Genomic DNA, 22,575 nt, shown 5'->3' with positions numbered 1-22,575 from the left:
TGGGAATTCTGCTATCTTTCCCCGCATCTTTTTTTTTTTTGCTGGTTCTTATGTCTTCCCTTGATCTTTTTTTACTTCTCTTTTGGGACTCTTTTTCCTACTCGATGCTCTTATATAATACCCCCCCTAACAGCTTCCAAGGTACTGGGAGAAAAACGGCTTTAGCATAGATATCCCCCTTTGATGATTCAATAGCCATTGGCCTGGTCTGAAACTGGTTTCTTTACTTTTCTGGGTTTTTTTTCTTTTCCTCTCTCTTTTACCTCAATGTTTCCCCTGTTATCTCTCAATACCGTTATTGGATTATACCCTGCATTTTTTGTGTTGTTCCCCATGAGCTATTATGTTCGAGTATGTCCCTGATATGATGTGTGTACGATGTCCCATTCAGCGTTACATTTATGGTTCATTTTATGGCTCCCAGTCGATTATTTGTTATTCGATCTTCAAGGTTTTATGATGTGTGGATGTGGATATCCCCGGAATTGTTTCGCGGGAATGGCACCAATTGAATATCATCGAAATCTCAACTTTCTTTGTAAATCCACCTCTTACCACAAGTATACTCGGTATCGAATGTTCCAGAGTGACTTAACTTGATCATACTTTTATGTTCATATGGCATGATCTTGCGTATTTATTTCTGGTTTGCAGCCCTCTTTCATCTTTTTTTTTTTCTTTTTTTTTTTTTTTTTGCAATGGGCGTTGGACGTGCATTGTGGCGATGAGAATATGGCATGATTCCTTGGCGTTTTTTTTTTGGAAGGCCCGATTCGCTATACAATATATATTGTACATGCAGGTGGCCAAATACAAAACTATTTGGAATTCATTTACTTTAGAAGTGGATTTAGATCGTCATTATATAGTAGAAGGAACTCGATTATTCGAACTCTATGAGTCCTTCTAGGGAGAAATCATCGACTCCGTAATAAAATGACGACCATTAGATCCAGACTAAGTCGTAAGTTTGTTCGACTAGCGGGGTTGGAGTGCGATCATTCGCTGCAGGTATTTGTGTTTAGGATAATCAAGATCCGATCTTTGGGACCGGGATCGGGCATGAGATCTCCAAATTAGATTTAGATTAAATACACATTAAAATACGGAGTACTACCCACGGAGTTCACCTTTTTCAATGCATATAAGCAATATACAGATATTATGTTACATTGTAGTTACTCCGTACAGGACCTGCGATCTTGTAAATTCCATTACTTTATTCGGTCTCATAGGAGCTTTATTTACAGACCGCCACATTCCGCTGTATGTAAGGTACTCTGTATCTACGTATATAATAGGCGGATCAAAAAGCCGGGTCTCAAGATTTGTCATTGCCGAGATTGACAGCTTAGTTCGTGAGTCCACATGGGGAACCCATGTTCGGAGGAATCGACCGCATCTGCAAGTCCATTCCGATGGTCTGGAGAGTTTACGTGGTCTTTCCCGGACTATACTTACTATCCTCACTTGGGAGGTAGCAATTTACCTTATTATACGTAAAAGGAGTTCATTCTTTTGAGGTTTCTTTGTTTACTTCTAGTTTACTTTTGCTGGTTCATCGGGTGGGGTTTATTAAGGATGATGACGGAATATTATTTGCCGCGATAATTGAGCTACAAAGTAGGGTTCCAAGGTTGGTAAAATAAAAGCGATCGAGATCCCAGATCGCATGTTCGCTTATCCCTGTGGGGATCTATGCCATTCGCCGTACCCTGTACAAACCTCCTTTGTCCCTTACTCTTGTCTACTATATCTGGTGTTTACGCACTCACGTATTTATGGGATTCAAAAAGGGAGACCGAAAAAGAAAAAAAAAAAAACCAAAAAGAGGGAAAACGTGGCGTAGCGCCAATCTTGGAAAGAGCCATGGAATGTATATTCCGTTTTGGGACATGCTGACTCATTCAATTCGCCGGGGCACCTGGGGTAGCTTTTTATGTTACTCCGTACTTCGTACCTACGGAGTCTCCAACGATATGGCATGACACTCCTTGCCACAGAATGGGATTTTGCGTGCCCCAGCAAATTTCGTTGCCGTCTTCCAGCACCGTCCTGAACCACCCCGAGACACGACCGAGACGTTGCCGAGAAAGCCGCTCACTTCCATTGTCAATTATATACACTGTTTCTAGAACTTAATAGAAGTTCTAGGCGGCTGACTCCGTACGGTAAAGAAATAGGTGGCACCACAACCCTCATGTGGCGCGTCGGATCCTACGGTTCTCTGTGAAAATCTCCACATCGTACCGGAGGATCACAGAGAAAGAAAAAGAACTAGTGAACTTTGACGTATCCATCCGTGGGGCTTAGATAATACTGCCGTAGTTCATTCGGTAGATATCCGAAAAAGTGAAAATAGCGTACATCCGTACTCCGTACACGGAGTACACACGGAGAAGGAATATCATATATGGAACTATCTCCACGAACTAATAATAAGTTTCGTATGGATATGCTATGATCATCCTTTTTGCCTACACCGACCTACGACTATATTTTAGAGAAAATATGCGTATAACGCTATTGATCGTCAATAAGCCTGCGCTATGTGATCTATAAGCCTTGGATCGGTGGCCGACACAAACTTTATCTTGTGAGACCATATAGATCGCATGCAATAGTTTGCTGCGAACTGCGAACTGTGAACTGTCCGTTGTGGGGGTTGCGGCGGCGACGGCAACCACGACGACAGTCTTTCCCTGCTGTCAGAACTCCGTTTGGAATAAATGTCGGCGTATTCCTGTGAAGGTCCACGCGACCTAACCTGGTAGATTGTCAAGAGCTAAAAAAAGGCGCAAGTAGTAGATCGGTATTTAACTCAGGCTCTCGAGCCTCCCGCGTCGTACCGAGTTAGGGATGGGATGGCCTGAGTGGAGCGTAAGGTTATTGTTCTTTAGGTCTTCTTCTGTCTTCCCTGCCTTCCCAGCCTTAGTTAGTTGTAGTATATTGAACCATGCGCTATTGCTTAGTATACGGGGTACAATATAGACCCTCGGACTTGGCCGTGAAAGACGTACCGGAATAACGGACTTGCATTAGTGCTCTGCATCTATACGTCGTATACGGTGTATGGTGTATGCAAGTATAAATTATTATTGCAGTGTTATTTCTTTTTTCTTTCTTTCTCTGAAATGCAGACATTATAATACCAACTGCAGCGGATCTATCCGAAACACTCAATTTCACCCTATGTAGGTGTATGTTTTGTACTACCAAGTCATTATTGAAGAATATCACGATCATCTTCTTCACCCAAAACTAAACTATCATAGAAACCTAATTGATGTGCAGATCAACTAACCGGATTCTGATTGGCTGGGGGCTAACCCCGGCCCAACACCGCTGTCGTTTACCTTTGCCTTTTTGATTTCCTAGCCGGTCGCTGCCGGGTGAGACCCGTGGATCTAGCGGCTGGCTCCATATTGAAATTAAGTGGAAATACCTTTTGATAAAAAGACTATCTGGTTGGGGCCAATCGTATGAGATCGTGGGGCAGTAGAGACAAACCGAATTACCCGCCGAATGGGACCGATTATTGATTTCAATCTTGGCTCGTCTCTTTGAGTTTTTTCTTTTGCTGATCTGCGTATTTTTTATGGAGTACGGAGTACAGTCAGTAGATATCACCCCTTATAGCCCCACCCAGCTTACCGCCAATATATTATCATACCGCCTACCTAAAACGCGTGGTATACATGAATAGAATTACTATAAAATAGCACGCAAGGCTGATTTTTCGCGAACAAGATGGTGTAGTCTTCATTACTAAACCTCTAAAACAAATACTTTTATTGTATGTTATTATTTGTAAATATAACTATGATATATGTTTTTTTTTTTTTTTAAAAAAATATTCTTTTACTGGCAGAATATTATATAAGCAAAGGAGTGTGGGGCTGGGGTGTAGAAACTTATGTTCAGTCACTGTATACGGAGTAATACAAACAATATTACTTCTTGGGTAGATATACAGGGAGATCTATACCGTACTATCAGTATACGAAGTACTCCACTGCAAGGTGCACAAGGTCAATGGTTCAAGGTCTGCATTCTGCCCGAGATCGAGCGAACAGTTGCATCTGCCCGAAACCCTAGATTGAGTGCCCGAGATCTCCCGGGAGATGGCTTGCAGGAGGGATGCATACACTGTTGTATCTTCGTTTTGGCCAGGTTGTATTAGAAAAAGGAGGCAACCATTTTTAAAAAAAACCACTAGTCGTGCATGAAAGTTTCAAATCGTAGAATTTCAGCCCCGCCCCGATCTTGATGATGCAGTCCCCAGGTGCAGGAGATCCTTACTCAATGCAAGCATCCACCCGCTTGCGATCTGAGATTGGCTCCTAGGCAAGCGCCATTGCTGAAATTGTGGCGGTGAGCTTTGGAATGTATGATATACAACTTGGTACCCGCTATGAAAAAAAAAAAAAAAAAAAAAAGGCTGGGCAGGTATTGTATTGGGGTCGTCGGCATGTGAGAAGGGCTGTGTCTCTCGAGCGAATTTGTAAGCCTTGGCCAGGTCACGGGTCTGATCCATTCTGAAATGCCCATTCTCCATGCGAGTTCGGTAAGTATCTCACACGCCCCAATGTACGTTATAAATCGCAACTACTAACTAGCTCATGTACAATCTACCTGTGGTGGAGACGGCAAGGTTTGTCGGACATGGCTTTTTTCTTTTTGATGGGATCCGCGCGATAAGCGCCTAGAGTGGGACGGCTACATTCCTGTGGAGGTGGGATTTGCACACATCAATACAGCCGTGGATGGACATTTCCGGCGCGACCCACCATCAATGCCTATGTTAATTTAATAGTATGTATACAACCTGTATGTCTCACTGCAGATCAACTTTAGGGGTGAGACATATCGTGGGTCTAGAAAGGCAAAAAAGACATTATTGAGTCCTTCGGAGGGTTCAGGAGGAAGGGAACCATGGTTCTAGAATACGAGTTCCGCTACTCCGTACGAATCTATATTATATTATTATAATTGAGCCGCGAAGTTGAACATTGAGGTTGAGGTCGATCTGTAGCTTTAGTCAGTCTAACGGGGTATCTATAGATTGCGCACGGCTCTAGTTCGACGTGAGCTGGAATCGCTGAGGCACTCCTTTTTTTATTTTTTTTTATTTTTTTGTAGGCTGCAACATATAGATTGCGTGTCTTAATTTTCGATATTAAAAGATAGGAAGTACTCCGTTCACGGTGTCTTGGCGTAATTTGGCTCTGATCCATCTGGGTAGTGATGTAATACTCGCGTGGCTAGTGGATTCCAAATGACAGTTCCATGGTTTGATGGCTTAAATTCGGACCTACAACATAGGTCTGGGTCCGGTTACTGCTGGATTTATTTGTAAGCTTAACATAAACTGTATTTTCTACCATAATTACTATAATCACCCTTCTACCGCCAAAAAGCCCGCGCAACGGAGTTGATATAGTCAATCCCGTCTTTGCGCCATGTATCAGCCTCCATATGACTGGTAATATTGGCATCGAAACAGAGATCAACGGGCTTGTTCGTGGAATAGGAATCCCAATGTATAGGAGTCTTGACAACACCCGGGTTTGGATCGAGGTCGTGGATAAAAGATGCCCACATGCTCGTCATCATAGAACTGAGGTCAATGTACGACTGCGGCACCCCATTAAACGGTTTGCCGTAGTGATATCCCAGTCCGTCAATGTTGTGGAATACAAATGCTACCTCCTCAAAATGAGTTACACCTGAAAGGAGTGCCACATCTGTCGAGCGCACGTTGAACCGGTAGCAGTATGCTGGGGTTGATGTCTCGGCCCAGGCTTCGCATTGTCGCCGTCGATTCGCATGCATGGAGTAGTCACCTGCGAAGGCTGAGGTGCGGCGCCATTGCTGGCCGTTTGCAGGCACGCGCTGGTCCCCGAGATATGCTGGAATGCCTTGCGATGGATCGTCGGGGTAAACTTCGAGGATGTGCTTGGCTACAGAAGGGGGTGTTTGGAAGTTCAACCCGCCGTCTGGATGGGTTAGCTGCTGGGTTGGTATAGTGTAGTAGATTTGTATACATACTCGTTAAGAATTGATACCATTGCTCTGTGGTGTTGATTCCCGTAGGCCCGAATGCTGTTCCTTCATCCGTGTTGGTGCCGGCAAGGATGGGAACTTTCACGAATGCATGCGTGTTCAATTGAATACTACCCCAGTTCCGAATGAAGTCCCCGTCCACGACCGGCGAGAAGTTGTAATCGGAGGCGCCCTCCGTGCCGTTTAGAACAGTGTTAATCGTCTCAAATGGTACTTCACGAAGGCACTGCAATGAATCCACGACGTCCGAGCAGCCTACCTTGAAGGCCAATGTGTTGTACTTTGATTGGAACGTCGTATAATTTCCTGGACTGGCGGTTATTGAACCCCCAGACTGCATGATGCCAGCCCGAAACAGCTTGTCATCTCGTCCGTTGTATGCTGTAAGGTGATATCCCACTGACATGGCACCTGCTGACTCGCCCCATATGGTGACTTTGTTGGGGTCGCCACCAAATGCGCCGATGTTTTCCTGGACCCATTGAAGCGCCAGCCTCTGATCTCTCAATCCAAGATTGGTGTTTCCGCTGCCGGAGACTTGACTAGAGCTTATAAAGCCCCATGCCGACAGTCTATAGTTCAGCGTGACAGCGATGAACGGTTTGCCTTAATATTCTAGTTAGACTAGGCTTCCAAGTATCTAAAGACAGCGCGAGATCCGTACCGATCTTATATGAGTTTTCCACAATTGCAGACATGTTGTAACGCTCATCAGCCCCAGAGCCTTGATAAAACCCACCACCATGAATCCACACTCCAACAGGAAGTTTCGAGTCTTCATTGGCAGATGAACCCCGGATTACGTTTAGGGTAAGACATGCCTCTGATTGAGGATACCAAATCGAATCCGTCTAATTTTCCTATTGGTAAGAATCATCTTGGAACACAACCGAAAGAATTGTACTTACTCCATATCCAACACAAATATCCGAGTAATGTGTCGCATCGCGAGTATCATCCCAACTCGTATTCAATGACTGAGGCACAGTAAAGCGCAAATTCCCCACTGGCTGCTGGGCATAAGGCATACCCAGGAAGAAATCCTGGTTGTAGGTTGAGCTTCGAACCCCAGTATAAGTTCCATTGCGCACTACCACTGTGGGAGATGATTTTGTAGGGACAGCATGGACTGCTGTCCATAGTAGAAAGCCGGTCAACAATCCAATCATAATGATATAGATGGACACACTCTTCTCCACTCTAGTCCCTCCATTGTGTGTCGTTTCGATTTCTTTTATAGTACCATACATACTATCACCCCCGGCAGTTCGAGGACGTCCGTGTTGCGGGGAAACCCCATAATCGCTCAAATGGTCTGTGATCGACATTCGGGAGATGTGAACGGCTGATATGTTTTCCAGTCATGTAGCAAAACAAGAGACATAGCAAATGGGAATAATAGGCTATTGGAGTAGTATTCGGAATATGACAAGAAGTGGAGAGGTGGAATGGCGTAATCCTGTTTATCCACCAATATCCCTTCAAGATGTTCTGGGGTATTTAGTTTCATGGCCCATTTTCTCCAAACTTTGACGGACGATTGTCTGTTTTGGTCATAGGCCATATTAATCACCCCGAGGATTAACCGAAGTTTTTGAGCCGACTTCTGAGGTGAGGGAGTCTTAAGATTTATAGATTCGCAATGTAGTAAAAGGAGATATAAAACGCAGTATATCATCATTGGGACTGATAGCCTAGTAGCTGCCACATGCCCCTGATAGTAACACAAGAATCAAGTTCAACGAAAATAGTCGACAGGGGAACATTGTAGGATGAAAATCGGACCAGACACCAGATAAATCGTTGTGTGACAGCAAGGACTTACCCTTGTATAACAGCAAGATGGCAGGGTTCCTGAAATCCTGAAATCGAACAAAGTTAGACAAAGTGTAACAGACCAAAACAACACACCGATGGACACTGTAACGGTAACAGCTGTGATCCGAATAGTAGTGAGGTATACATACGTAGGTACACATGTACATCGAATTTGCTTTTGAAAACTAGCGGAGATAGAGGATATAACAAGACGGTATCCCACCATAATGATAATTTGATGACTTGATGCTTTCCTCCAACTAAATCATGCCATCAGCAATGTGCTGGTCATTACCAAATCGATCTCGAACCGGGGCAGCAATCCAATTAGAATCCGAGGAAACAGCCGCCATTATCGCAGCCACGCAAGGTTTCCTCGCAGCACTGAGCACCAAATCGCGAGCCGATTTCGAGAAACACTGTGTCAGAGCAGGGGGGATGACACTTTCACCTCCATCTCCAACTTCCCTGCGCTTCTGTACGATTGGTTCGTTCGTTGAACATGTCGCTGGGCTAAAAGACGACATCGATGAGCGCATCTGGGATCCTGAGGTGAAGGTGCACGAAACAGGAAGCTTGAACTTGGCCGCTGTGTGGGCGCCATTCCGGGCGAAGATCAACGGAGTTGTGGACCATGTTGGTGTTGAACTTTTTGTTTTGCATAAACTCAACGGCGAATGGAAGGTGACTGGGCTGGCGGACTCGTGTCGGTTGCCGACTGAGGAGGAAATGCTGCTGGAATGAGTACTTTGGTTGGAGACACTTGGGAAGTGAGAAAATTAAGATTCATCAGATGCTGTGACAAGGATGGCTGCCTCGTAATTGTTATGGATATGTGCAAATTGTTTCCAGTTTCCGCTATACATGCTCACACTCTGGATATCTAGTTGTGTGTGGGTGTGTGTAGATGCATCTTATCTAGATCTTTTTGCCTCGGAGAAGTTCCCATCCGACTGATCCCTTTTTGCCTTCTTTGACAGTCATTTCCTCAACGGCCTTCACTAGATCGTATGTGATCTCCTCAGACACAACACTGTCCTGCTTGTAGCTAGGATGCTTGGCTACAAACTCACGCATCCAACGAGCCCCGGTCCAAAGAGTTCCATCGGCTCGCTTCCGGATTAGATCAAGATAGCTGGCCAGGAAACACCTCGTCTCAACGTCAACATTGACGCTGTTAAGGTAGGACTCCACAAGCGGGATGAGACCCGGGAACGATCCGTCTGCGCATCCATTCACAATGTCGTCGATGGTCATAAGATCAAACTCTGTCTCAACGGGGCCAAGAGGAGGCGATGGAGGCGGAGTATTCACAGCCGACGATGTCGTAGATGAGAAGGTGCTGCCGTTGGTTGACTGCTGTGCGCTTCTGGGCACCCTGCGAGGGAAGGGGTCCTTGCGGAACCAGAACTTCCGATCAAGAACAGCGTTGCGAGCATGTGCCGTCTCCATATTCTCAGTAGTACGCTGGATCGGGATGTAGAAGTTGAGATCGAAGCTCAGGATGGCACGAGTGATGAGGACGATGAAAATGCTAAATGCGGCGTTCTCGAAATCTGTGATTTGAATCTCCATAGACCGGAACTCAACTCTCCAACCAATATCATCTTTATCAGGTGGCGGCGGCTTGAATCGCATGTGCTGCCAATTAGTGGACTGCAAATTCTCAAAGTGGTCACTCTTGCTAAGGTCCAGTTCTTCGAGGTCCTCGGAGAAAATGACCAGGGGATCACGGATAAACAAGTGTGCAAAATGCGTCGCAAGTAGGTCGTCCATTCCCCCGTCCATAAGGCGTTTCTTAATATCCTCATCAACAACTAGATCAGGATCGAAGTATTCTTTCCGGAGACGAGGATCCTGAGAGATATAGGTCGAATTAGAAGCATATCGCGACTTGGGAATTCTCCACCGGTCGTTCTTGAGAGGCTTCGAGATGTTAGTTCGGTAAGCCAAAGGTATCATCCCGGAAAACTTACAGCTTCACCAAGTTCCTCGGGTGTCCTGTCATCGACTGCATTGCCAATTTGGTTCCATCGCACATCTGTGTCCACTAGGAAACCTTTATAGATGGGTGTAGCGGCGGTCAGGGCCAAAAGAATGGGTCCCAAAGGACTCAGCTGATCATAAAGTCTTCTGCCCTCTGTCATATTCTTTGCTTGGAAGGTGATCTGCAAGCAACAGCTGCCCATTCCGAATGCCATGGCGTCCATGTAAACATGATCGTCTTTGGCTGCACCGTTGCGGACGTCGTCATCCTCGGGCCAATTATGAAGGTCGTAGTTAACTGTTGGATCCTTAAATGGCTTAGGCGTATTTGTGTCGTGGAAAACAGGTACATTAAGTTCGACCTTGCGACCTCTTCGGGATCGAATGTTGGCAGCCAGAGTAGGGAATCGGATATGGGGGTTGGCAATCTCATCAGGAACAAACTGCGAGCGGAGAGCTGGTCCAGACGGAGGATAATATGGCTGGATATAGTCATCATTGGTTCCCAGCCGAGGGAAAGTTGTTAGGGTGATGGGGACTTCATTCGGAGCCATATGTGCCTTCGCAACTTCTCGTCTTGGAGGCTGTTAGCATGTTTCAGGTAAAGTTGTGTTGCTGAAAGAGCTCACCTCCACTTCATATTGGACTCCACCTTGAGTAGGTCTTTAAACCCGATTCCCCAAGGCTGTCCAGGAGTAGCCTCCAACATGAACCTTCCAAATTCGGGGTGGAAATGAGGCGGCTCCTCCCCGTCACTGGGTGGTGTCAGATATGCTAGTTCCTGTTGGACATCAAATCACACTCACTGGTCCCTAGTTTCACTGCCCTTGCCGGAACCAGACTTCCATAACTCCTCGTCTCTTGCAAGTGATTTCAGAATCTCAGCCTGGGCTAGAGATAACCGTGCTTTCTTCGCCGGGTCGTCGAGAGCTACCACAAGGTACTCAACCTATCATAGAGGGGTATTGATTAGCAAATTGCGACCGGGTAACACTATGCGGGCCAGAACAACATACCTCGTCGCCCCAAAGAAGAGCATCGCGTTCTTTGCCTCGTGCCCTGCGCCAATTGGCAAGTAATTGCTAATCAAGTCAGACACCTCGAGGTTGTTTCGTTGCCGATCTAGACGGATCGAACATAAGCGGCATACCTCGATACCCCACTGGCGCACCTGGCCCGCCTTTTTCTTGGCTTCCGACCATTCCAGCGCTGTTCCAAGTGCTCTGCTTGAGATTAGAGGGATTCCAAACAGTAGATCAAGACTCTCAAGATACATACAGAAGTCCCATTGTGTCGGAGATGCCTCAGGCTGGCAAACACGAAATGCCCAGACACAAGTATAGGATAGAAGAGAGAAGACAATCACAGAGTGAATAGGAAAGCCAAGGGTCGAAGAAAGAGTAATCAAAGAGACATAGACCTGCGCATAGTCCCTTTTCTAATTGATTCTCTGTAATTCCTGGGTAAATCGCAATGAGGGGGGTCGACTTTTCGGAGACCAGCCGATTTTCTGGCGGGGGCGGCGATAACGGCGGGAGTTTTATTTCCCTGCCCACCTTACGAAACTTTGGTATTATTAATCATGATTTGTCACCTGGGCACAATCCCGAGGATATCTCGAGGCTTCCAAGGTCAATACCATCAAGCCTTTTTATATAGGTTCTCAACTGGCTCAATTTGGGAAATATTTGAACATGGAGTGTCCTGGTATAGAAAACAACTTGAGGTAGTGATATAGCGGTGGTGAAATGAGACCTTGCACTTGCGTCTTCAAGGATCTACCATAGGAGCGTCTATCATTGGCCCGAGCGTTATATATATATGTAGGTATAAAGGGAAAATAAAGTCATAGATATCATAGTTAGTAGCTAATGCCAAAATGAACTAGAATGATGTTCAGTTCTCTATACACTAGGTTAAACTACGGAGAGAGTACCTACAGGATAGGTAGGAAGATAGTACCTAGATATAAGGAGAACTGATTGATATGGCATGATTGATGACGACAGCATGAAACTTGCAGGTATTACGTTATATGAAATGTTATAACTAGTTAGTTAACTATGGCATATTCACCCAAGGAGATAATATCCGGGTAGCTCTTCATCAATAGCTATATAGAGGGCTAGTTTTGTGGCTTGTTCATCCACGTGCTTAACTATCATACTATCATACCTACTCTACCTAGTGTAAATATCATGCATACACCAATCGGCAGCAATACAGCCAATAGAACTTGCCGCTTAAGCCTATAAAGCTTAGGCCTATAAAGCTGCAAACGATCATTGGATGCAGGACTGACTAGGTGGTGTTTAATTTGGCAACATGCTTCGGTCATAGGCCAGGGGGTTTGTCTACATAGGTAAGCAGAGGGGGAGATATATGGAAATTGGTAGGCCATAATAATGCATGTTTGCGTAGAGAGCAGCGGTGCAGTCTAAGTTCACTAAAAGAACTATACAACCTTAGTGTCTTTTATCATCAAGGAACTCCGAGGGGTTCATTAACCAAACCCCTAGGGTGATATAGTTCTTTTTGCATATAAGCGATCTACTATACGAGCTGCTTACATGCGCTCAAGCTATGCCAAATGACAAGTTGTCCATGGACATATGCTTGACCCGAGAAGCTCTCAGGAACATGCTAGGTAACAATCTAGCCAATGTCAAACAGAGCATCAAGTTGCGGACGCAATTGTTGTCCAGATAGGCGAAGAAAATAAAGTGGCCGATTTTGATGTAAGGTCCCAACGCCAAAAGGCAATCCATAAGCAGTTTCGGTATATCTCTTATTTACATTTCCTGCTGCTTCAGCAGCAGCACCGGCCGCGCATACCAACAGTCCTACAATTCAGTTGCTCCGGGCGCCGTCCTTGGCGGCACGCAGCTCGTCCATCTTGGCCACACGCTTCTTAAACTCTTCGTACTGGCACTTCTCGTATGAGTGTCGCTCATCCTAAAGGAAAAGAAGAGAATTATATTAGTTGACTAGCTCTGGGAAGCGCTCTGGTCGAATCGGGTTCGGTTGGAGCATCAAAATGAGTGACCTCGTACCTCGCACTTCCAGGGAAGGTAGTACTCTGCTTGCCGGCATCGGTTCAACGGGATCAGAAGGTGTGCACATGAATCTCTGTATTGCATGGGAAGACGCGCTTCCGACATTTCCTGGCGGGTTGCTAGAATTCTGGTCAACTTTCCCGCTAGAGCTTTTGGTTGTTGATCAATGGCCTTAGAATCTTACCGGAGGTCTCCGAAAGGCCAACGGCACTTTTAACTGATTCGATGACAGTCATTTTGTCAAGAATTGAGGGGTGGAAAGGCAAGGAGCGGGGAAACAGAAGCAGCACGGCGTGGTTGGCGATTCCCGCTCGTTTGAGGTTCCTGCTGGCCCGATATTGGTCACATGACACAAAATCACATGACAGCGCACCGAAATGGGCCTAGTGCGCACTTTACGCGTCCAGCGCGTATTTGGAAGGCCACCCCCAGCTCCACCGTATCGTATCTCAGTGTTCTCGGTCCGGATTTTTATTGCGTGCAATGCATCGAGTTCCGCAGAACTCCTAAACCGATCAACTTGTGGATCTTCTAGGGGTGACGTTTCGGCTTCAGCGTGCGATATCGCTCTTCGGGAACCTACTGAATTGCAACGGCCAACGGCGACGCACATTATGGCGGGGATGGACACCATCTACTCTGCTACTTACAGCAGTGTAAGTATACTTATAATTGGACAATTTCGCCTCCCCAGCATGGGATTATTTTCTGTGTACTACGAGTATAGCTGACAGTCTCACTTCTAGGTCCCCGTGTACGAGTTCAAGCTCGACACTGACAGTGTCATGAGAAGGCGAGGGGACGATTGGGTCAATGCAACACACATTCTCAAAGCTGCAGGGTTTGATAAGCCTGCACGAACGCGCATCCTTGAACGTGAGGTCCAGAAGGGGGTACATGAGAAAGTCCAGGGAGGCTATGGCAAATACCAGGGTATGTCTTGGGATCTATGAGGCCCGATGAAAAACTTCAAGTTACTGACAGGTAATGCTCGCAGGAACATGGATCCCACTTCCAGAAGGCCGACAGCTTGCGGAACGCAACAACATCCTTACAAAACTAGCCCCGATTTTCGATTATGTTGCTGGAGACCACAGTCCACCACCAGCGCCGAAGCACACATCAGCTCCATCCAAACCTAGAGCACCGAGGAAATCGGCCGCCGCAAACCGTGCTGCCGCTGCCGCCGCTGCTGCTGCAGCGGTAGCAGCTTCAGAGAGCCTGAATGTTGTTCAACCTCAGCGCAGCATGGGTCCCCCAACCATTCCACAAGATCACTATGAAATGAATGCAGGGTTCGACGATAACGAGTCAATTGGGCACGCCACAATTGAATCATCATCAATGGTCGCAGACGAGGATATGCTCCAAATGTCACATGGCGGACGGAAGCGGAAGCGTGGAGTGGACGAGGCAACCGCTATGTCCATCAGCGAGCAAGAACACATAATCTACGGCGATCAACTTCTAGACTATTTCATGACTGTGGGTGATGCACCCGAGGCAACACGCATTCCTCCTCCCGAACCACCTGCTCATTTCCAAGTCGATCGAGCCATTGATGATTCGGGGAACACAGCACTCCACTGGGCATGTGCAATGGGTGACTTGGGAATTGTGCAAGATCTTCTGCACAAAGGGGCTAATGTCAAGGCACTTTCGGAGCATGAAGAGACCCCGCTCGTCCGAGCTGTTCTGTTTACCAATAATTACGAAAAGAGAACGTTTCCGACTCTCTTAGATATGCTTTTGGACACTGTCTCGTTCCGAGACTGGTTCGGTGCCACTATCTTCCATCACATTGCAGAAAATACTCGAAGCAAGGGAAAGTGGAAGAGCTCACGTTATTATTGCGAAATACTTCTCGATAAGTTGTGCAAGACATGCTCGCAAGATGAGATCCAGATGTTGTTGTCATGTCAGGATCAGAATGGAGATACCGCTGTCTTGGTTGCTGCCCGCAACGGCGCGTTTCGCCTGGTGAACATCCTTCTTGTGCATTGTCACCGCGCTGGCGATCTCGTGAATAATAAAGGCGAAACTGCTAGCAGTATCGCACAGCGTTCTCAACATCATGACCATGACATCCCGCCGGCACCATCTTCCGTCACCATGGCTAATGAACATATGGATGCTGAAGCAGCTGGTCTTGTGGGCGCAGATCCACAGTCCGTTGCTCCAATCCCGGATGCCCCCGCAACATCTGAGCTCCTCTCCAAGATTGGGACAATCATGGCCGAGGCTAATAAAAAGCTTGCCGTGACCTATGGAAACTCAAAGATCAATCAGCAAGATTCCAATGATGTCGCTAATCCCGAAGCGTTACACGAGCAATTGGAATCCGACCGTCAGAAAATTCAGAAGCAGCTCTCTGCATTGGCAGCTAAGGAGGCCGAGCATGAGCGCAACGATGACCAAGCTGGTCGATATGAAAAATTGCGGGCAAGCTATGAGTCGCTTCTTGAGCAAATCCAACATGCTCGGTTGGCCGAACAGTTTGCTATTACGGAGGTACCTAAACCTACCCCGGCGTCTCTTGAGCAAGACGAACTAATGGCTCGGTATCGACTCGCTCAAGAGCTCTGCTCTGCGCAGAAGATACGTCGCAATGCTATTAAGGATTTAGCCCAACAAACAGCGGATGCGGGTGTGAGCACCAAGTTCGATATGCACCGCAAGCTGGTGGCCTTGGCGACCGGACTCAAAGAAGAAGACCTGGACCCTATGGCTGCGGAATTGGCTGAAACGTTGGAATTTGACCGAATGAATGGCAAGGGCACCACTCCCGAACTAGTTCACCGACGATTACCATCCCAGAATGAGTCGGCCACTCTTCCTGCAACCGGTGTCCCAGTGGATGCTTAAGTTCCTCGAGATCGCACCCATGGACTCGATGTTTGATTATATTTCACGACTCATTGATTTTCTTCCTCTGGCACACCATCTCAGCCAGCAGATACCCCGCATCTTCGTCTTCCTTTTCTTTTCTTCTTATCCATTATTTTACCTTTTCTTCATGTTCTCACGGCTCATCAACAACTCACATCTAGTTGTGATTTTGGGTGTCATTATTTATCTGACTGGCATTATGATCCACAAGCAGACAATGCAAGCACATGCTGCCAAACTCCTTGTCATGTGCGTCTGTACAGACCATACAAGTGTTTGCATATTGTACATACAATGTGGGGGACAGCAGTTCCCGAACGAGCGCAATGCGAAATATCGACCCAGGAGGGGCTGAGATGTATGTTATACATGTATGATTCATTTAGTTAAGGTGGCAAAAAGCGTGGTTTATACCAGCGCTTGTGTGAAATTCTACAGTTGATAATCCACATCTTGAATCGTTGTAGATCGTAATCACGCTAGCCGACGATCTCACTGGGCAGTTTCCTGGTCTGTGCGATTCCACCTGGCCATAGCACGGGGCTCTTATCATCGTGTTCTATATATAATTCCCGAAGTACGAAACAGTGCGAGTTCATCATTGTCGTCGCGCATTTTATACCGTAGTAGAGCCAGCTCTTTCCCTGATTAAGAAATCCATGAATTTCCCCTAGGCATCCATGAAGCCAATTTCAAGTTGCCGAAGACGTCGTTTGGTTTGGGCATAGCGACAAGCACACGGCCTTTTCTCTGCCTGTTTCATAATTCAGGGGAAGGTGGTCGTTTCTATAATAAGATCACATGATAACTATGTGCAAAAGCATCACATTAGAAAGCATCATCGTTCTCCTGAAGAGACACACTAAACTAGTTTCCGGTATTTATCGTCATCGCAGCATATGATGGACAGGGCTGTAACAATGATCATAATGAGATCCGATTGAGTTATGAGCTCGAAGCAAACAAGTCCAGGGCAAACCCATTGGCTGGCACCGGCAGCTTGGCATCAGCGACGAGCGGCTCTAGGGGCATTGTCACGCGTAGATGGCAGCCACGTCGCGCCGCTAGTGGCCAACAGCCAATGATTTGGCTGGGGATGTGACGGGGGATCACTTCAGGTTCGAGTGTGTTGCTTATTGGTCAACAGGACGAGCCAGTCAGATCTTCCCAATGGGTCCTTCTTCTGTGATGTTGTCAGCTATGATCAGGCAGTCAGGCAGTAGAATCGGATATTACCTAGAGGATAGGTAAACCTGAAAAGGCTTGAATTACCCTTTTGCCCACATATGAGAAACAGAATAAAAGAAGACGTCAAAGTGAGCCTTAATATTCCGTTCATATTCTCTCTCAAAGCAATTGTGTCTGGAGAAAAGACGCTAGTACCCTTTTGGGCCTGTTGTGTTCGGTTGTCGCCTTACAGGCCAGGCAGCAATCCCCGCCTAGGCCATCCTTCATCAATCTCTCTCTTCTTCTTCTCTCACATCCAACCCTCCATCTAATCTTCGATTCTTTCTTTTCCTTTTCCCCTCTGCATTCCTTCTTTCTCTGCAGCTCTTCTCGTTTCCTGGAAAAAAACCCTCAAAAAAGCATTTATCCACTTTGCAAATAGTCCCGATTAGTTCCGCCCCCCTGAGGAAAAACGTTGTGTTTTGGCCGAGACCCGAATTCATTACATTTTTTGATTGCTTCAGTTCATCTCTTCGGATCCCTGAACTTGCTTTCGCCTCGGTTATTCCGCAGCACTGGGTTGTTTGGTCGCGACTTTCAGTGTTCTAACCTCCAAGTCTTCGATCCTCGATCTTCGGCATCGCGTGAACTACTCTCTCTTTTTTTTTTTTTTTTTTTTTATTCGGCTGGGATTTGCAGAGCATTTCCCCCGGACATCTTATCCTTTCTTCGTGGTCTTGCTTCACGCGTGGCTTCTTCTCAAAAATATCCTCTTAATTTCCTTTTTCTTTTTCCTCTCGAGGTGTCTGTCAACAAATCACCTCGACCTCGGCTTCCTCGAGACCTCTTCCTCGGGTTTGCGACTTTCAAAACCTAGCAAGTCCTTGTACAGCTTGGTTCTTCTATCATCTGCTATCTTTATTGCTAGCCACTCGCTCGCTTTGCATATCTTCACCTGTGATTGGTACGTGTTATTGCCTTCTGTCCCATCTGTTGGATCTTACTGACCAGTTTCTGGATACAGAAACCCTGACACTCGCGTCTACGCTTTCTTTTTCGGTCGTTGAATTCCGATCTTGCAGACTTATCCCAACGTATTGCATAGACACCATAATTCCTTAATCGCCGGGAAGTGAGTTCAGCTTTGTGGTTGACCCCAAACGCTCACGTCAAATCCGGACGCCAAAGATACCACTTGTCTCGCTTGCATTCTATTGCACATACCTACAATCCACCTCTACCAAACGAATACGAGTATGGACGCTGGCGGTCTTGCTCAAATGTCTTACAATTCTTCCTTCAATAATGGCAATTCCCTGGGGGTACCGGGCTCTGGCTTCGCCTCGCGCGGCAAAGGCTCTCACATCAAACGCTTGAGCATGCCTCCCCAGGTTGCTACCATCGACGAGTCCCAAACGTCGGCATCTGTCTCCACTCCGCGTACCAGTCGCTCTCATCTTTTGGCTGGACTGCGCACTGCTCCCAAGTCTGCCACAATCCCCTCTGAACATCAGCAGCGGGGTGGAATGGAGGGTGCACGATTCACTGGGTATTCCAACCGAGGAGCCGACCGGGTCCCACAAACTGCGACCGGAACTGGATTCCCACAGCACAATTACACCACGAATCAGAACGCGAACTCGCACCGCAACAACTCGCAGCACAACCGCATGATGTACACTATGCCGGAGCAGGTACTTGCACCTCCGACGCTTGAGATGGCCGGTGGCGATATTCCAATCGATGAGAACATGTACGCAGAATTGATGTCAACCAATCTGTTCCTTGCTGCGCAGCAGCAACGCCTGCAGCAGCAGTTGATCAGTGTCACTGCTGCAGCTCAGCAATTTCAAGGCCTCAACCTTGGAATGTCCCTTCCTCGGCAGCAACAGGTTCCTTCGCTCTCCATCCCTGGCATGGGATTTTATCAACAGCAGCTCCAGCAAGGCGTTCAGCCCATTGTGCAGCCGGTTCCTGGCCAACCTGGAATGTTCTGCGTCTACAATCCTCTGACTGGTCAACAAAGCTACATCATGGACAACAACTCCCAGGAAGAACGCCAGCAACAGTTCTATCAAGATACTCAGTCCCATATTGGCCAGCAAGTTCCCCAGTTCCGTGCAGAGATCTCTCCTCCTGCGGACTCCACGCAATCTCCCATGCAATTCCCACAACCAATTTCCCCCCCGGTTGGCAGTCCCTCTCCTCCCCACGAATCGTCTGTGAATACACTCCGCCGAGGCCACCGCAAGAACCTTTCGTTTAACCCAACTATCAAGACAAACATTGATACTACCAAGGCCAATGTGGGACCCGGCCCTAGGTCCGCAGCCCTACCGCCGACACCGGCCACTGGAACATTTGGACCCGGTCAAAGTCGTGCTGGTGAGCATCCGATGCGTCAGCCCCGTGGCCCCCCTTCGCTTGAGGATCTCGTTGCCAAGCCCACCTCCAAGCACGAAGGTAGCAAGAACTTTGCGACCCGTCAGCGACGTCGTGCTGTTCACAATCTTGTCCGCGCAGGGATTGAGCGTCGTGGCGACACACGCAGTCTTGGATACCATAGTAGTGGAGGCACTAACACCCCTGCGAGTGAGAAAGAGTTTACCTTCTCGGATGGCGATGATGCCACCGTGCGCAGCGGCGGAAGCCTCTCCAGCAAGCCTAGCCTAGGCAGCCTGCGGGCAGTTGCTAATGGTGCCATTGGGTCCGAGAGAAGGGAGAAATCTGGCCGGGACCGCAAGTCTCCGGATAGTCCCTTCCACAGCGCCACCCCGACTAGCGAGGACGGTGGCTACTTTTACTCCAAGTTTGTTGATCCTCGCGGGGACTATGCTCACTCGCCTAGTACCAGTGGCACCTCGTCGCCATCAGTGGCGGATGTTGTTGCTGGCCAGGGGCCGGCAGTCCAGGCACCAGAACGGCGCAAGACGCCGATGCTAGTGTTGTCCAGCGCTGAAAAACGCAAGACACCCTTCATGTAATGCCGAACACCACGTGACAGTGACGTATGACCTTTTCTTTTTATGTTTTTCTTTTTTGCCAAATGGGTTGGCCTTTTGTCTTTCCTGGTCTATCGGGTCCTGATCAAGGGGGTCTCGACAGCGGCTGACCCTCTACCATTCCTTTATTGCTGGCAACCCATGCCAAGCTTATGCTTTTGTGACGAAAGACCTTGATTGGTCTGAAATGACTCTATTCTTATTTGTTTCCTTTTTGCTTATCTTCATCTTTATCCACTACGTTCTCCATCATTTTGCCACTTAGCTTCATTACAGCCGAGGCTGGGCAGACCGGCTCTATTTTCTCGGACAAGACAGGATGAGCTTGAGACTGGGAAGAGAGGCACCTGCGATGGCAAGTTGTCTTCTCTTCTCTTCTCTGCTTGGCTTTTGGTGTACATCTGGTTATGTACAGGCTGCTCTCCCCAATGCATTCTTTGAGCTCAGATGACCTTGGTGAATACATATCTTAGTAAATGTCCGATCTTGTTTGAATTATCTAGTTTTGGCTATGTTGATCATACTCCATGAACGTATCTAGTATCTAAGTGGTTTTTTTTTGGTCAAGACTTATTCGGATTATGCAGTTATGCTTCTTAGGTCCTACGGTAATCCTGATGTTGTCCTACAATCACCCACGTGGAACGCCGGGTTACTTGGTCTGTTGAAGAATCCTAGGTAGGTACCACTCGAAAGTAATACGTAGAAAATGCGTCTTCTGTGATGGATACCTCTAGGTTCGGTGTTTAAACTGTGACTAGAAAGTAACGAAGGGATAAAACATAGATCAAAAGGCTATCAAAGGTCACCATGACTGGTCGTGAGTTTTATATCAAAATGGGAGACGAGGTAGCGTGGATCTCGCTACACCACATTCAAAGATCTGTTGTCTTCATGCACTATGTACCTCATGCTTAGTCTGGTGGCTACAGAGCTACAGAGCCGGGTTGTATGCTGATTATTGGGGAGGTGGCTGCCAGCCCGGACTAGTTGCATAACTATTTCGGTTTCTATTTACACCTTTTGTATAAATGCAAAATCAGAAGCGGTTATAGAATCCGCTGGGACTCACATCCCAACAGCTGTTATTGGTAGGGGAAGTGAATTCTGCATACTGTTTACTTATCTGTGTACCTTCTATACGGGCACGCTATACAAAATGTACCTAATTTCCAAATGTATCGCTGACAGACTGACTGGGGCACACCAACACAGGTATGGTAGGCGCTTGGTATGACTACAACATGGCTCCGCACCCGTTTACTTTGTGGACTCCAATAACAAGTGCGGAGACTCTCTTGCGTCAGACTAATGCAGCAACACAGGGGACTTTCCATGGCCTATAATATTCAAACGTGTAATCCTACTAAATACTAGGGCAAAGACCTGATACTTCAGACATGAAAAAGTAACATCTTCCAAGGTTCAGATGTCGACATATTCAAAATATTATCATAATAGACAATCTATGGATGACAGAGATAGGCACTGTGAGGCAGGAGGCTAACCTCTACCACGGGATCTCTGTGCCATCAATCACGTTGAAGAACTTTCCCGATGTCGTCTCCCTAGTCGCATTATCAATCTGCACGAGTTAGTCTACATCCTTCATTCTTCTAGATAGGGAAGGGCATCACGTACCAGGCCTAGAATGGAATCGACACTCCGTCGCTGGGAGTCGGGGGCCTGGGGAAGGCCCATCGCCCGGGCACTCTTGTTACCGCTCTCCGTTTGCACGAGGCTGTCAGATAGTCAGCTACTGTCTCCTATCCGGATAGTGTCTCCAGTGGCTCACCCGGGGTGCACGGCAAATGCGATGAAGTCCTTGTTGGCGCTGTGAATGGCACTACACGTCCAGAGTTAGCCGATTCTTTTCCCAGCCAGAGTAGGCTAAAGCTGGCAGCATCTTACGTAGTGATCCAGTTCAACCCCGCCTTAGCGATCCCGTACGCCGGAGCGATGTAACCTCAAGCCGGCCAATCGAGCCGGCGGCACTAGTGACCGACACCCACTTGGGGGCGTGGGACTTCTCCAGCAAAGGCTTGACGGCCTGGTATAGGGCTAGGGGTCCGAGCGCATTCACGGTAAACACGTCGGTCATGATCTCGGGGCTCACCACGTCCAAGGGGATGACGCCCTTCTCGCCGGCTCCGCCGGCATTAGCCACCACCACATCGATGTGGTCGATGTCCGTGAGATCCTTAATGGCCGCCGCTGGGTCACCCGAGTTGCTGCTTTCAATCTTTACTAGCTGAAGACGCGAGCCATCAGCCTTGGACAAGGCCTCTAGCTCCTTGACGTAGTCTGCAGCTGTGTCGCGAACACTGGCAATAACGGTGTGCTTAGGTCGGAGCAGAAAGGTTTCCACCAACGTCCGTCCGATTCCTGTTTTCGTTCAGCTCGATCCCCAATAAGGCTCTAGGCAGGACTTGCCTCGACTGGTGCCGGTAACGAGAACCACAGTGTTGTCGCAAACAGTCATGGTGGGTATATGGATGATAGAAGGATTTGGGAGTTGTATATGGCAGTGTTGCGATCATATCAATGGTAAATCGGATGGAGAGAGAATGAGGAGCTCACTTCATGATTGC

General features: G+C 47.5%; 7 protein-coding genes across 7 annotated transcripts; 3 read left to right on the top strand and 4 right to left on the bottom strand.

Annotated features, from left to right (window-relative positions):
* Positions 1-5,406: 5,406 nt before the first annotated feature.
* N7537_010776 (uncharacterized protein) lies at positions 5,407-7,235 on the bottom strand (the record flags this gene model as incomplete). Its single annotated transcript, XM_056901830.1, has 4 exons — positions 5,407-5,999; positions 6,052-6,672; positions 6,731-6,917; positions 6,975-7,235. 4 exons carry the CDS (start codon positions 7,233-7,235, stop codon positions 5,407-5,409), a joined length of 1,662 nt encoding a protein of 553 aa, XP_056747117.1.
* Positions 7,236-8,151: 916 nt separating this feature from the next.
* N7537_010775 (uncharacterized protein) lies at positions 8,152-8,628 on the top strand (the record flags this gene model as incomplete). The annotated part of the gene is made up of 1 exon (XM_056901829.1): positions 8,152-8,628. The coding sequence occupies one exon, from the start codon at positions 8,152-8,154 to the stop codon at positions 8,626-8,628; it is 477 nt and encodes a 158-aa protein (XP_056747116.1).
* A 145-nt stretch (positions 8,629-8,773) lies between these two features.
* Positions 8,774-11,195, bottom strand: N7537_010774 (glutamate--cysteine ligase). The gene is made up of 7 exons (XM_056901828.1): positions 11,149-11,195; positions 11,021-11,093; positions 10,887-10,952; positions 10,677-10,819; positions 10,500-10,625; positions 9,861-10,446; positions 8,774-9,810 (listed from the first exon to the last, which is right to left on the bottom strand). Exons 1-7 carry the CDS (start codon positions 11,157-11,159, stop codon positions 8,803-8,805), a joined length of 2,013 nt encoding a protein of 670 aa, XP_056747115.1. The 5' UTR covers positions 11,160-11,195; the 3' UTR covers positions 8,774-8,802.
* A 1,525-nt stretch (positions 11,196-12,720) lies between these two features.
* Positions 12,721-13,162, bottom strand: N7537_010773 (NADH dehydrogenase [ubiquinone] 1 beta subcomplex subunit 7; the record flags this gene model as incomplete). The annotated part of the gene is made up of 3 exons (XM_056901827.1): positions 12,721-12,825; positions 12,924-13,045; positions 13,111-13,162. 3 exons carry the CDS (start codon positions 13,160-13,162, stop codon positions 12,721-12,723), a joined length of 279 nt encoding a protein of 92 aa, XP_056747114.1.
* Positions 13,163-13,303: 141 nt separating this feature from the next.
* Positions 13,304-15,791, top strand: N7537_010772 (putative APSES transcription factor; the record flags this gene model as incomplete). Its single annotated transcript, XM_056901826.1, has 3 exons — positions 13,304-13,582; positions 13,673-13,859; positions 13,924-15,791. The coding sequence occupies 3 exons, from the start codon at positions 13,304-13,306 to the stop codon at positions 15,789-15,791; spliced, it is 2,334 nt and encodes a 777-aa protein (XP_056747113.1).
* Positions 15,792-18,238: 2,447 nt separating this feature from the next.
* Positions 18,239-19,966, top strand: N7537_010771 (uncharacterized protein; the record flags this gene model as incomplete). Its single annotated transcript, XM_056901825.1, has 1 exon — positions 18,239-19,966. The coding sequence occupies one exon, from the start codon at positions 18,239-18,241 to the stop codon at positions 19,964-19,966; it is 1,728 nt and encodes a 575-aa protein (XP_056747112.1).
* Positions 19,967-21,494: 1,528 nt separating this feature from the next.
* Positions 21,495-22,466, bottom strand: N7537_010770 (Short-chain dehydrogenase/reductase SDR; the record flags this gene model as incomplete). Its single annotated transcript, XM_056901824.1, has 5 exons — positions 21,495-21,569; positions 21,626-21,725; positions 21,780-21,830; positions 21,997-22,369; positions 22,418-22,466. The coding sequence occupies 5 exons, from the start codon at positions 22,464-22,466 to the stop codon at positions 21,495-21,497; spliced, it is 648 nt and encodes a 215-aa protein (XP_056747111.1).
* Positions 22,467-22,575: the final 109 nt, after the last annotated feature.

Source organism: Penicillium hordei (genome assembly GCF_028827395.1).
Source record: "Penicillium hordei strain IBT 12815 chromosome Unknown utg000006l_segment0_segment0, whole genome shotgun sequence".
In the NCBI taxonomy this organism is placed as follows: Eukaryota; Fungi; Ascomycota; class Eurotiomycetes; order Eurotiales; family Aspergillaceae; genus Penicillium; species Penicillium hordei.
The sequence above is the reverse complement of the archived record's forward strand: the minus strand, read 5'-3'. Positions and strand labels throughout refer to the sequence as shown.